At 38.1% G+C, this 15,885-nt stretch overlaps 1 protein-coding gene across 1 annotated transcript in view; it reads right to left on the reverse strand.

Annotated features, from left to right (window-relative positions):
* Positions 1–15,885, reverse strand: part of ADAMTS3 (ADAM metallopeptidase with thrombospondin type 1 motif 3) — a 298,193-nt gene that overhangs the window by 147,709 nt on the left and 134,599 nt on the right. The window contains exon 4 of the mRNA XM_007457205.1: positions 9,250–9,406. Coding sequence (XP_007457267.1) covers positions 9,250–9,406 — 157 coding nt within the window. The remainder of the gene's footprint in view (positions 1–9,249; positions 9,407–15,885) is intronic.

Below are 15,885 nucleotides of genomic sequence, written 5' to 3' on the forward strand. Positions count from 1 at the left end.
ATGGTTGTTAGTATTTGCCTTATGTATTGAGGTGCTCCTATGTTGGGGGCATAAGTATTTACAATTGTTATATCTTCTTCTTGGATCGATCCCTTAATCATTATGTAGTGTCCTTCTTTGTCTCTTCTGATAGTCCTTATTTTAAAGTCTATTTTGTCTGATATGAGAATTGCTACTCCAGCTTTCTTTTGGTTTCCATTTGCATGGAATATCTTTTTCCATCCCCTTACTTTCAGTCTGTATGTGTCTCTAGGTCTGAAGTGGGTCTCTTGTAGACAGCATATATATGGGTCTTGTTTTTGTATCCATTCAGCCAATCTGTGTCTTTTGGTGGGAGCATTTAGTCCATTTACATTTAAGGTAATTATCGATATGTATGTTCCTATTCCCATTTTCTAAATTGTTTTGGGTTCGTTATTATAGGACTTTTCCTTCTCTTGTGTTTTTGTCTAGAGCAGTTCCTTTAGCATTTGTTGTAAAGCTGGTTTGGTGGTGCTGAACTCTCTCAGCTTTTGCTTGTCTGTAAAGGTTTTAATTTCTCCATCAAATCTGAATGAGATCCTTGCTGGGTAGAGTAATCTTGGTTGCAGGTTTTTCTCCTTCATCACTTTCAGTATGTCCTGCCACTCCCTTCTGGCTTGTAGAGTTTCTGCTGAGAGATCAGCTGTTAACCTTATGGGGATTCCCTTGTGTGTTATTTGTTGTTTTTCCCTTGCTGCTTTTAATATGCTTTCTTTGTATTTAGTTTTTGACAGTTTGATTAATATGTGTCTTGGCGTATTTCTCCTTGAATTTATCCTGTATGGGACTCTCTGTGCTTCCTGGACTTGATTAACTATTTCCTTTCCCATATTAGGGAAGTTTTCAACTATAATCTCTTCAAATATTTTCTCAGTCCCTTTCTTTTTCTCTTCTTCTTCTGGAACCCCTATAATTCGAATGTTGGTGCGTTTAATGTTGTCCCAGAGGTCTCTGAGACTGTCCTCAGTTCTTTTCATTCTTTTTTCTTTATTCTGCTCTGCAGTAGTTATTTCCACTATTTTATCTTCCAGGTCACTTATCCGTTCTTCTGCCTCATTTATTCTGCTATTGATCCCATCTAGAGTATTTTTCATTTCATTTATTGTGTTGTTCATCATTGTCTGTTTCATCTTTATTTCTTCTAGGTCCTTGTTAACTGCTTCTTGCATTTTGTCCATTCTATTTCCAAGATTTTGGATCATCTTTACTATCATTATTCTGAACTCTTTTTCAGGTAGACTGCCTATTTCCTCTTCATTTGTTAGGTCTGGTGGGTTTTTATCCTGCTCCTTCATCTGCTGTGTGTTTTTCTGTCTTCTCATTTTGCTTATCTTACTGTGATTGGGTTCACCTTTTTGCAGGCTGCAAGTTCGTAGCTCCCGTTGTTTTTGATGTCTGTCTCCAGTGGCTAAGGTTGGTTCAGTGGGTTGTGTAGGCTTCCTGGTGGAGGGGACTAGTGGCTGTGTTGTGGTGTATGAGGCTAGATCTTGTCTCTCTAGTGGGCAGGTCCACGTCTGGTGGTGTGTTTTGGGGTGTCTGTGGACTTATTATGATTTTAGGCAGCCTCTCTGCTAGTGGGTGGGGTTGTGTTCCTGTTTTGCTATATGGTTGGCATAGGTTGTCCAGCACTGTAGCTTGCTGGTCGTTGAGTGAAGCTGGGTGCTGGTGTTGAGATGGAGATCTCTGGGAGATTTTCGCCGTCTGATATTATGTGGGGCTGGGAGGTCTCTTCTTGACGAGTGTTCTGAAGTAGGCTCTCCCACCTCAGAGGCAGAGTCCTGACTCCTGGCTGGAGCAGCAAGAGCCTTTCATCCACTCGGCTGTGTCTGATGCCTTTTTGACAATTTTGGGGTATTTCTGAAATTTTACAAAATAATAGCTCTCATATTCCATCAAAATAGTTTCAAGATCAACGTTGTCACAGACTTCAAAGCGTCGTAACCCCAGTTTAGTTTCTTGCTCCAAAGCATTGGCTGCATCAATATATCGCTTCCCGCGCCTGACGCGTGAATTTGAGAGTCTGGTAAGAAAGCTCCATCAGGACACTGTGTTAGGGACCGAGAGCAGGGAGCAAAGGAACCAGTTACTAGGCTGACCAGTACATCCACCCAAGGATTTTTAAATTTACATATTTAGACCAGATGAATCACAGCTGAAAACTGGAATAAAATTTCTGGTGTCTAGAAAGAACAAAACCAAGTATTCAGCTCCCTTTGCAGAATCATGCATTAAAGGAGCATTTATTTTGGTCTGAGTGTAGCCCTCACATTTTAATTCATAGTCCCCATAATCTAATCTCAAACAATTTTCAAATAAAAATATTATTTCTGTGCTACACTTATTTTTTCCCATTGTCCCATTTCTCTATGTCATCTACCTGAAAGATTCCCCACATCGAGACAGGGATAAAAAGATCCTATAAAGAAAGAGAGGATTGAGAATAACACACCTGAATACTCTGCAGGGATGCAAGGGCCCCTGCACACATAAACAAAAATTGTTTGCAGAATACCAAATGAAGATGATCAGAAGCAAATAGCATTGATCCTCATAAATAAATTTTATAGTTGAAGTTAATGACTCATGATTTAACAGGAAAAAGAAAACAATGACAATGATGAAGCAAAAGATTACTTAACCTCCAGAAATATTCTTACACAAATAATCCTTACACAAATGCTTCCTACCCATTTACTAACATGAAAGTTTACAAACTGTACATGTAAAGAAAATAAGCACAGGCTTTAAAATGGGTTTAAACAGGAATACCTGGCATGTGCAGAATCAAAACATACTTAATATTTTACTAAAAATAGGGTCTATCCCTCATAAGCAAATGCAGTTGAAATGAATAAAACCAAATATTAAAAGTATATTTTGAGGGCTTCCCTGGTGGCTCAGTGGTTAAGAATCCGCCTGCCAGTTCAGGGAACATGGGTTCGAGCCCTGGTCTGGGAAGATCCCACAAGCCACGGAGCAACTAAGCCCGTGCACCAAAACTACCAAGCCTGCGCTCTGGAGCCCGTGAGCCACAACTACTGAGCCCACGTGCTACAACTACGGAAGCCCACGCACCTAGAGCCCGTGCTCCACAACAAGAGAAGCCACTGCAATGAGAAACCCGCGTACCACAAGGAAGAGTAGCCCCTGCTCGCCACAACTAGACAAAGCCTGCGTGCAACAACCCAACGCAGTCCGCCCCCCAAAGAAAGCATATTTTGATAATAGGATATATTTTATATTCAGAAAGAACAAATGCATTTTAAATACTGACAAAGGTTTTTCTTGGTATGAACTGCTCTTTCATAACTCAATAATTGATATAGTTACTTCTGAGAGGCAATCATTTAATTAAAAAAATCAATATTTGGCCTAAGTTACCTGAATTAGCTTCATACCCTAAGATAAATTAACTGCTTTCATTTTCACTCCAATCACACAGACACACTGAAACCTTACAATTCTCTTTCTCCATTAATGCCACATCAATAACTAAATAGTAATCCAACAACTCTGAATTCTCAATACCATTTGTGTATTTCCATATTCAATACCTTATTAGAAAAAATACGGAGTTACATTTTGTAACACTTTAATCCTGGTCTGTATAAATGTTCCTTTCATTGTACCTATTCATGAAGAAATAGAACAGGCCCAAGAAGACATGTTAGTAAGAGGAATATTATCTTTCATGTTTCACATCTGAAATCTCCTTTAATCTTCACTCTGCTTCCTGATTACTTTATATAATAATTCAACTGTCTTCTTTTGTCAATAATTATTATAAATACCTAGATGATAAAACATACAAAACCAACCTGAAAAGGAATTCCATAAATACGAATAGTATTTCCGCGTGAATCCAATGGGAGTAGCCTTGACAAATAGCTGAAATTTAGATTATATTATAAACTAATCTGTGCTTCTATGAAAAAGTTATCATTTAACATCTACCTAAAAGAATGTTTGCTATTGACAGACCTTAATGATTTAGTAGTATTATGTGTCTTGCTTCATTTAATAAGAAAACATCTGCTAAAATTAATTTTTCACGTTTGATTTTTTTTTTCTTTTGGTGGGTTACAATGTCCACCAATGTTTCTCTTTGATTAGGGTATGAGTCATGAGAACTTCCAAATACAAAGGACTATAGCACCTACTCATGTGCCTACAGATCAAGGAAGGGCTCGGTGCCTAGGAAGTTCCTAGTGTCACTAAAATAAGGAATAGTCTTCCCATTATTCTAGTTCTTGTTTCATAGTTTCATTCCCTGGCAACCAGGAGCAACTCCCAAATCATTTCTGACTTGTACATGTTTCCCACCTGGGACAAAGACACTCCTTCACAGCGCCATGACAACCACACCAGCAACACAAGCACTTGGGTTCATGCAGGAAAATGAAAATCCTGAAAGGAAGCCAGGAGATAAAGGCTTACTATTCCTTGTTTCCCACTGGTAGGAAGTAATTACAAAAATTACTTTAACACAAAGCTTCTGGTGAATGAATAGTTTGTAATTTGAGGGGAGAAGCCTAAGGGCCCAGGGATTAAGAAAAAAATATGAAAAGCTGAATGATGTCATACAAGTACAGTCCCCCTCCCCACCCCCCAGAAAATAGACTGCCTAAAGCAAACTTCTTATTGATGACAATGGAGACATTCTTAAGAGATGATCAGAAGTACATTTTGTTTTTTATCTGAGTTTAGACCGATGACTGATTTAAACAGTGGAGGTGAACTTTATGATCCTTTGATAGTTTATTAGCCATGACATTACCAAATAAAATTTCAAATCGGTAAAATATAAAATAATTTTGTACAAACTAAAGATGCCAAGAATGAATGTGATCTCCATACTCCCAAAGCAGAAATCAGAAGAAGAAGTAAATTCAACTCTCCCCTAAGATGAAGTAGACAAATTTCTTTATCATAAGCATGCCAAGTTTATACTTGTTGTTAATGAAAAGGATGGTATTCTTTGCCAGAACCTGGCTGCACTATGTGTTGTAAATACCTGCCAGTTCTGCACTGGAAGAGATTATTTATATTGCCAAATGTAAAACTGCTTTAGGTGTTATTCTTAAAAGAGTAATTCTAGAGCAGAGTGCCCTATTTATGATTTTACAAGTTCAATATATTTTAAAACACTATTCATATTTTTCCTCATTCCAAAAACAATATAAATTCCTTAAGGGTCAAGGAAAGAAAATCTGTGCCATATTTGGGAATGGTTGAGGGATTTTGTTTTTGTTGTTGAATTGTACCATATAATATATTGTCTCAACAGATTCAAAGCTTTGAATTTTATTGGAAAATTAGATAAATATTCTTAAAGATAAGGAATCAAAATACAGGTTTGCATTTAGTCAAGTGGAATAACTTAGGGCTCTTGAGTATGGTAGAAGCATAATTTTTGTCTTATTTTTATTTTGTTGTTTTTTTAGGGACATAATGTCTTCTCTCCATAGTGATAGGTAGCAAACATCTTTCATGGGCTCCCAAACCTGTGCAGTGTTTCATTTTCTGATTCTCACTGATAAAGATTTTGGAATGAGAGAGTTGAAGGCAAGCAGAGACATTCTAAGCATCCATGAGCCAATATCTGCCACCTGACTCCCAAGATAACCTCTACCCATTCCTACTACAACAGGTATATAAAGACACTCATGCGATGACTCTGGGACATGATTATGAAAATACACTGTGAGTTTTTTTAGTTCACTTACTATCCCAATGGATCCTTGAACGTAGTATATCGTATAGCCACTTGTCATCCTTCATCAAGCCTATTTCTACTTCTCATTTGGAATACCTGAATTCTGGAAAGAGAATTCTCTAGTTTTCCAGATTAGGATTCTGAGTCATCCTTGATCTCTCTCTCTCTCTCTCCCCCCATCTACTCCATCAGCTTTACTTCAATCTCAACCCAGTTTGGCTCCTTCTCTCCCTCTCACCACTACTCACCTAGTTCAGGTAATAATTTGTTTTAATTTAGAACACTTGCAACAAATTACAGACCTCAAATGCATGGCAGTTCTGAGTTGATAAAATGACAAAGCAAGAAATGTGGCCAGGCAATCAGTGTGACAACTAGCAAAACATTGGGTTGGCCAAAAAGTTCATTTGGGTTTTTCCATAAGATATTACAACAGCAGAGTATTTACTTACAGGGACCCTACTGATAGAAGTGCCTTGCTTATGATTAAAACTCCTCCTGACTTTCTGTTAGAGAAATTTATGAAGCCCATGGCCCTCAAATACATCTCTTTCTAACAAAGTCTTACGTATTTTATTCCTCTTCTTATAACTCATTGAAGAGAGACCTCATGTCTCCTAAAATAACATCCTATACTGACCCAGAAAAGCACTATTTTATATGGTACTACAGTTGTCATTTATAAATCAATATACCTTTCTAATCCTGGAATCTGTTTAATTTTACATTTTAGAATGATGGAAAACATTATAAAAATATATTCTTAATTTTCACTTGGAAAGTATTTAGGCCATGAAAAAGCTTGGCTCTCAGTTCTATAACCAAGAAGTTAAAAGAAGAATTTAAACTTTATAGTATGGTACTTCGAGTTCTAAATTTGAATCTCTATTTAAGGCAGGAGGATATTTACACTTTTAAAATATATAGTTACATTTTAAGACTCTCAAAAGGAGGTAAATTGATATCACCAGCAACTCAGTTCGATCAGAACTGTATAAATAAGAAAATAAAAATTGTTAAGCTCATACTAAGGTTTATCACAGAATATTCTAAGAGAACTGAATGGTTTTATTTTGGTTCCAGTTTTAAGATAACTGAGAGTTAACAAAGGAACCCCTTTTGCTTTGACCCGTGACTGTTGAAAACCTTTCCATATATATTACTCTAGGTTGTGACCTACTTCTACCATAAGGTAATCTTCTATTTGCAACTGAAAAACTCAGTCTTCAGAGTCTGCATTCTTAAAATTTCCTCATATAGTCTGAGTATATTGATACTGATGCTACTGGAATTTATATTTTTAATAATTTCCTAAAATAATGTCCCAAAATATCTTAATTACATCCAATTCTTTTAAACATACATACCTTGACCCCTAACTTATTTCTCCTAATCTAGCATCTAAAAATGCAATAGGTATTAAACATAATATTTCTTGCAATTTTCTGATTTCAAGAAAAAAATTAATCTCTCCTCCTCTATAAATATCAGACTATTGGAAAGTACCAAGGGCTGATATTTATAGATACAGATATCTTCAGGGACTGAAATGGAGCAATAGGATACAGGTTGGTGAAACTGTAGTGTGACAGATGGAGCAAACAGGATGAGAGTCATAGACACTAATCTGGTTTCCAGTCCTCCAAGACCATTCCATACATGTGGGCTATGGTTTTCTAAAATATGTTTGACCGTTGCCTCAAGAGATATTAGATATTGTTAATATATGACAACCAAGACTACAGAAGAAGTTCTGTATCCTACTATCTATCTTTTGACATACCCAGTCTTCTGATTTAGAATAACATTTTTAAAATGTGAAAATACTTATAAATGAGAATTAATGGTAATGTATTCACAACACGAGGACAAGCAATGTCTAACTATTCAACTTTAACAAAACTCAACATGTAAATCTTTTGCAGAAGATAATTAATATCAATAATTAATAGCAACAGCTAACATTGATTAGGCAACTATTATTGCTGAGGGCTACATTCAGCAATCTGCATATATTAGTTCTAATACTTATTACAATTGCGCAATATATTTTTATTTATTTATTTTTTGCAGGATATATTTTTGTTTTCTATTCACAGATAAACTGAGGCTTAAAAACGTTAACTACTAATCTAACAACTTGGTATTGTAGAGCTATTGCTCACACATGTCTATCTAACTGCAAAGTGTATCCTCTTTCTATTACACCACAGTGACCCTCTGGGATAGGCACACATTTCACAGTACTGCATCTATTAATACAGACCTGTTGTTTCAAACCAGAAATTTCTCAAAACACTGTCAGACCATGTTAATTTTAAATGTACTTTAAATTGTACTATTCCAATTAATACAACATATTAAGGGAAGCTGGTGGCTTCCCTTAAATCAGACTAATAACCAGGTAACAACTCTCAAAAGACATCATTAATCTAGAAGACAGATGGCTGCTAAATTAAGAAGATTATCTGTATCCCTGACATTTCCCTAGGGGAAATTTCCATTGCCTTCCATTCAGAAAGTTGGCCTGGCAAAAGAAAATACAGTTGACCCTTGAACAACAGGGGTTTGAACTGCCTTGGTCCACTTATACGTGGTTTTTTTCTAAAGTAAATACTACAGTACTACATGATCCGCTGATTCTCAGTTAGTTGAAGCCAGCATTGGTTGACTCTGCGGAGGTAGAAACTCTGATGCTGAGGACCCGCATATACGGTGCGCAGACTATAAATAATACACGGATTTTCCAGTGCAAAGAGGATTGACACCCCAACCCCAACGTTGGTCAAGGGTCAACTGTACAGACTTTTTGAGATCTGGTTTAAAAAAACATGGATTCCCATAGTTCCTTTCTTCTCCAAAAAGGGAACTTCTATACCCAACTTATAAAAACATCTCTTTAATACAAAGTTACTTTCAGATCTCATTAAAACCAAAATAGAAAACCTTCATGTGCCATAATTCACTTGACTTTGGTGGTACAGCCTACCTTAAAATAAAATTCGACAGAATCATTCAACTCATTGTCTCTTCCATATTGTAAAAAGTTTTGCAAAATAGACAAAGTCAGATAGCATTCTTATTTTCAAATGTATCTATCAGCTGGACTTAAAACAAAATATAATTCTTTGCCATGTCAATATATCTCATTTTAAAAGTTTTAAAGTAATATTAATAATGTATAATTTAGATACTTCTGGAAGACACAAATATTTTCAAATTTTAACACAAGCTAGAGAAAAGATCATTTTAATGTGAAAATTTAAAAGAAGTCATAAATAACAAATTGGGGGATACAATAATGCCCTGAAATAAAATAATACCTGTAACATATATTCCTCTTATGCATTTAAAAACAGGCAAGCCATATTTCATGATTTATAAACATAAACTTATTTCACTACCTCCACATTTTATATAAGAGCACATGACAGTCACATTCTCTTAATTGATGGGAGAGTTGTTTTCAATATATGTTAGAATCACAGTTAATTATTATCAAAGATGCCTACCTCTGTAGTGGAAGTCTTGGGACATATCTATGGGAGCCCGTTCTACTGCTGATCTCTTGTAGACAACATGAATCCTTCCCTTTTCTTCCTCCATCTGCTTACCTCTTTCCAAGGGTTCAATGAAATACTCATCATTATCACCTTTTATCATTCCAGCCTAGAGAAAACATAAAATGTGTTAATGTTAAAGGAAATATCTATCGTCTTTAGCTCACAAGTAGGTTTTTAAATGGCACGAATATAATTTTTGAAAACTAATGGGTTTTCTTTCCACTTTTGGTTATAAATGTAAAATGGTTAAGCTACGATAAATATCAGTTATTCATATAAGACAGAAATTCATCTATGGTAGGAATAAAAAATTCATACAAGGTAGAATAAGAGCTTTATATAGGGTAAGAATAAGGAAATCATACAAACTATATGTTTTATCAGACTAAAAGAAGTACATTTATATATTCTACTCAGTATCTTATCTCTAAAAAAATCTTATGGGCACATAAATTCAAGAAACATCTCTGATTTCCCATAATAACCCATTGTGGAGCTTCTGTCCATGCATGTCAAGTATTTACATCTTCTGTAACTCATTTACATCTTCCTGCCATATCACTATGGTATAAGAGGAAGGAGTTCCATGGGGCACTCGCTACATCAAGTTATTTCTATCCTTAGTTAGCCTAAGTTTCACTGGAAACCCCACGTTTCTAATATTTATTAATTTGAAGAACTAGCTCATTTGTCCCATATTAATCTAATTTCATGATTTTACATAATTTTTTCCTTCTCAAGTTTCATCCTTTTGCATGAAAAGGTTATCTTACATTCAGTTACTTCCTTCCACCTCTCTAGTGTTTCTTTCTGACACGGTTTCATCTTTGGTTTATTTACAAAACATCAGGACTATACTATTCAATACTATAGCTGAAGAGAAATGATGGTTTTGTCTGAAATTTATTCTTCCTTAAGTATCGAGTCCACATTAGTCAAATAGTTATAGTTCATATTCCTACTGTAAAGGTCATACACTAATATGTAGTATTAATTTGAACAGCAGTACATTTATTTGAAAACAAAGTTGAAGAAATAATGTGGTAGTGTAGAATTGCAATTATTTTGAAAATATTTATCAGATCTAAGTCATATTTTTCTTCTGAGGCCCTTATTCTATATTTTCAAATATGAGGTCACTGGCTCATATGGACCATAGGCAAGGCTGGGGGGAATGGTTCCCACCCCTTCTACCCATTGGTCTAATGGCTCCACCCCTCCATGTCAAGCAGCACAGACATGAAAGGTAGGTAAACCTTGCCAAATAGCATTCGTTTTCAGCAAATATGCCTATGACTATGGCTTTTCTGTTGTAGTCAAGTCTGTCACCCCTTTCCAATTCTGTTTTCTCCCACTAGATACGCTCTATCCCCTCCTTTGCCTGTGTAAGTCTCATAGAGAATTCTTAGAAGCTATGGTGTCTCCATATGCCATTTCTACATCCACCTAGATGTTGTGCTCATACAAACAGCCTTTGAATTTACACCTTGTCTTACAAGGAAAGATCACTACAGCTCTTTCACAGTGTTTAGTTTTTACCCTCTTGAACAAACTTCTAGCCTTCATCACAAAGAACATTGAGCTAGTGGGCACTCAGTAGTAATGCTGATCTTCCAGACACAACTCCAATATTTGGAGTTATTTTCTCATCTGATCAATTACTTTTCCCCTACTCTTGTACTGCAAAATGCAGTGTCTTCACAAGTGGCCTGATTAGATCTTTACCCTTCAGAGTTGTTTCTCCTGTCAATGGATTCATCTCCTCTACAATACAACTTCCAACATCTTTCTCATGCTTTTTAATTGTCATTTAAATCTCTTTAGCATTAGTATCACATTCTTAAATCTCGTTTTACCAGTAATTTCAACATCACTTTTTTGCCTTGCTCTGGCATGGATGGGTTAATAATGTTCATAAAACAGATTCAAACTAAGCACAAACACAGTAAACATATAACAAGTTAACTGTACCACGCCTAAGGCTGAAATGTCCAGCCTCATTACTAGCACCATCTGTTGGTGGGAGGCAGCGTTAACTGTCTTTGTCATGGAAACGCAGGTCTGTTGATGCATACCTAAATTTACAGATGGAAGTTTATCAGTATTCATCTTCACTGCAGTCTTTTCTTCGCCCCAGATCCATTCAGTCACAGTGTTCTGTAAAGTCTCTTACATTCTTTTCCCATCTTTCTATTTCCACTGCCACATCCTTAGTGACAGACCTCATCATTGCTTATTTGGATTACAGAAATTGCCTCCTATTGTGAGACTTTCCATAGATCATAATGATTCTCCCAGATGAGTGCCTAACCCTGGGTGGAAACAGGGTCACTGAAGCAGCCAGCAACCTCTGAACAATGGGCAATGGTTACTGGGGACACTTGAAAGTCACGGGGAAAAGCAGTAAGGATTAACCCACATGCCATTAAAAATCATTTCTACATACCTTCCATTGCAAACACTCAAATCTCAGGCCCCATGATGTTACTTCTCCACTAGATCACAGGTAAAATTTAACACAGCTAACCCTCCCCCTTAGAAGGCAATTGAAAATCTAAACCAGGTTGGGGCAATATCAATGGAAAGGCAAAAGCTGGGTCATATGACCACCAATAATTCTATGGACAGGAACTCTGAGAGCCTACCCTTTTATTCATCAATTTAAGCAAAGTTCAATGAAAATTTTTAAAAAAACCTTATCTAAAGCATTGTACTAGATACCATAGTAAAATTAAAAATTCTCAAAGACATGGTTCATTTACCCTCCAGTTGAGGGCAATCTAGTCAAATAAATAAAATATATGCCTAAAGGTATTCAGTGAGGTATGTTATGAAAAGTCTAGAAAGTAAGTGAGATGGCAGGTGAAAGTCAAATCAAGTGAGATTCTTTTCCCACAGGCCTGCTGCACAAGCAAACTGTCAATAGGAGCTGTTGATTCTCCATCTGAAATTATCTAAAATCTATTTCAACTGAAATCTCCCTAGAGCCCATGGGAATTTCACTTTGGCCACTGCTGTTGTTCACACTGTCTCACATTTTCACATACCATAGCAGCCAAAATTGCTTTTGCAAATTATCGTATTATTTTAGGCAAACTAGAATGTGGTGACAAATAGACTGAATATGTAAAGCCTCAAAACATCAGGTGCTCCCTTCTTGCTCACATAAAAGCTCAGAACAGTTCTAGGTCAGCTGGGAGGGGGCTTTGCTCCACACAGCCATGCAGGGCTCGAGGCTGATGGTGGCTCAGCCATTTCAGTACAAGCTGCCCAGTCAGAAAGGGAAACAGCAGGAGGAAGCACCCCTGGGAGATTTTTATGAGCTGGCCCTGGTACTCACCACTACCACTTGCTTCCACGGGTAGTATACAGTCACATGGCTGGCTCACAGCCAACTGCAAAGAGTGTCAGGAAATGGAATCTGGCTGTGTGCCCAGGGAGAAAAGACAAACGTTTTTTGATGAGCAGATGGCAGTCTCAACCTCAAACAAGATCATGTCACTCCTTTGCTAGAAACACTTCAGTTGCTTCTCACTGCACCTAAAACCACACTCCTCACCATGGCTTTCAAGGCCTGCATCATCCAGCACTGCCTATGAACCCCAAGCACTGCCACTCTCCCATACTGACTCTGCCCTAGCCTTTGGTGTTGTTTTTCTTTTGATATTCCCAAGCTCTTTATAGCCTCAGGCTTTTGAAATGCTGTTGGTTCTACTTAGAAGGCTCCTCTCCTACCATTCCACTCTTCCCTTAGCTGGCTAATTTTTATTCACCAGGTCTCAGCTTAAATGATGCTTCCTTAGAAATGATTTTCTGACTTCCTCACCCCCATGCAGATTAAATACCCCTATCTAAATTAGGATCCATCTTAGCCGTTCTTTCTGACTCACGGCCCTTAACACAAATGCCAGGTTGTTTTACCTAAATGTTAACTTTATGATTCTCCGTCTCCCCTGTGGCAGTGTCAGCTCCTGAGGCAGAACTTTATCTCTTAATTCACCTTTGTCTCCTTCAGCACCAGCACAATGGCTGCACAAAATATGTCTTCAATACATTTTTTGATGAAAAATGACATAAATGAATGGTAAAAGGGAGGGGATGAAGAATTTTTAGAGACTTATGGTGGTCTTCAAAAGGTGGAAGGATTGCTGTACTGGCGATGTGAGAGGAGGCATTAGAAGTGAGACAGCTCAGGCTTGAGCAAAGGTTTTGAAGTGCGAAAGCCCAAGACGTGCTTGAGGACAGTGGGTAACCCATTCATTCAGAGCAGAGTCTGTGCAGGGCAGTTCTGGGAAACAAGGTTATGGAGACCTTGTGTCACCTCGTGTCTGAATTTTAATTCGTAGAATGGAGGACAACAACTAAGGTTGATCAGATGGACTAAAACGAAGTGGTGTTTAAAGATTTATCTGATGATTAAGTTCCAGAAGGAAGAAAGAACTAGGAAAAAAGCAAGCACGGGGCTAAAATCAAAGTTTAGGTGGCAGAAGTGGCAATGTGAACAGAATAGGGGAAAGAGAAAGGAAAAAGGAATGAGTTCAAGAGTGATGGGCTTTCCCTGGTGGCGCAGTGGTTGAGAGTCCGCCTGCCGATGCAGGGGACGCGGGTTAGTGCCTCGGTCTGGAAGGATTCCACGTGCCGCAGAACGGCTGGGCCCGTGAGCCATGGCAGCTGAGCCTGCGCATCCGGAGCCTGTGCTCCGCAACGGGAGAGGCCACAGCAGTCAGAGGCCCGCGTATGGCAAAAAAAAAAAAAAAAAAAGAGGGAACAGTAAAAAATAAATACTTGGTCGCCTGTTAAAATGTAAGCTCTTCTGCTCAAAACCTTCCAAGGGTGCCCCTTCCACGCAGATTAGTAATCAAAGTTCTTATGATGGCCACTCTCAACACCACCACCTCCCGGGCCTCATCTCTTTACTCTTGCCCTTGCTGGTTCCACTTTAGCCACAGCGGGCTCCTTGCTGATTCCTGACACCCCAGGCACGTGCCCTCGTTAAGACCTTTAACTGGAAAGGCACTTTCCACTTGCACTTTCCTTTCTTGGAATCTTCTTCCCCCAGAATTCCACATGCCTAACTCTTTCACCTCCTTTAGTCCTTGACTAAGTGAAGCACACCCTGATCACCCACCTGCTTCCCCCACCCAGCACCCCAAGCCCTCTTACCCTGCTCATCTTTTCCATTACACTCACTGCTTCTAACGTACTAAATAACCTAATCATTTATCATGTTCATTGCTCATTCTCAATCTCCCACCACTACCCTGCTGGTCAGGAATTATTTTCAGTCTGTTCTGTTCACTCTGTATCCCAAGTGCCTAAAACAGTACCTGGCACAAACTAGAAGCTCAATAAATATTTGTGGAATGACAAAATGAGAAGAAAAGGAAGAGAAGAAGATGCAATCCAAGATGGCTCCTAAATTTTGAAGTTGAGTGACTAGGAAATTAATGCTTTTGTTCACAGAAACAGAAAGCTACAAGGGAAAGCTAATTGGAAAGGCAGGAAGATTAGCTTATTGAGCATGTTTACTTGGGGTAGGGGTGAAAATGCCCAGCATGGGGTGGAGAGATGCAGAATTGTTATTCAGAAAAACTGCCATAGCCATAAATATATTGGAAATGGGATGCATATTCTCAGAAGTAATAGCTAAAACTGTTGGGGGGAAAAAAACGAATAAGAGAAGTTCATAAAGAGATTTGAGGGAGGGCCAATAGCAAATCTTGGGAAATGCTCACAGAACCTTAGAATATTACTGTATAGGAAACCCCTAAGATCTGAACTCGGAACCATGGCCTACCAGGCCCTACATGGCCTGACATTGCCTATTTTTCTGGCTTCTCCTAATGCTTTACACCTTGCTGTTTCTGCTCTAGCCACATGGTCCCCAGCCTCACTGGCACTATCCCCACCTACATAAATTAGCTTCCCCTCCCCTCTCTATCCTAGACTTTTTCTTTTCAAGGCATTACCTACATGATTGTCTGTTGCCCTTTTGGAACGTAAACTTTACCAAGCACAGACTTTGTCAAATTCACTACTGTATCCCAGGGCCCAGAACAGTGCCTGGCTCAAAGCAGGTGCCTAATATTTGAGGGAGGGCGGGAGAGGAAATTAATGTAAGAAATGGCCAAGTTGAAATAAAACATCTTAGAAGGAAACTGAAAAAGAATGGCAAGACATATGGGAGGGAAACAGAGTAGAGTGTTATAGGCATCAAAATAGGAGAGAGTTTCATCAAAGTAAAAGTAACTGCAGTGAAGATGACACAAAGAATGAAGACTGTGAGAAGAAAACTAGACAAACAAAAGTGTCTAATTAGAGTACAGTGGGGGCTGAAGAGATATTACAGTGAATTATGGAAAGAGCAGGTGATAAAGTCACACATCAATATATTTCAGATCCTAGACTATTCAGAGACATTATAGGTAGATTCTTCCACTGCTCTTCCCACCCCACCATATTGATTTTTCTCCCTCTGTAGCTACCCAAAATGGAGTGACTATTTAAAAAGTACTCTCCTGTTTATTTTACAATCTAAACGGCCATCAAAAGATAACTGGCTTAAAAGGATGGGCTGTTTGGGCT

This window comes from Lipotes vexillifer, unplaced genomic scaffold, assembly GCF_000442215.2.
Source record: "Lipotes vexillifer unplaced genomic scaffold, Lipotes_vexillifer_v1.1 scaffold1051, whole genome shotgun sequence".
Taxonomy (NCBI): Eukaryota; Metazoa; Chordata; class Mammalia; order Artiodactyla; family Lipotidae; genus Lipotes; species Lipotes vexillifer.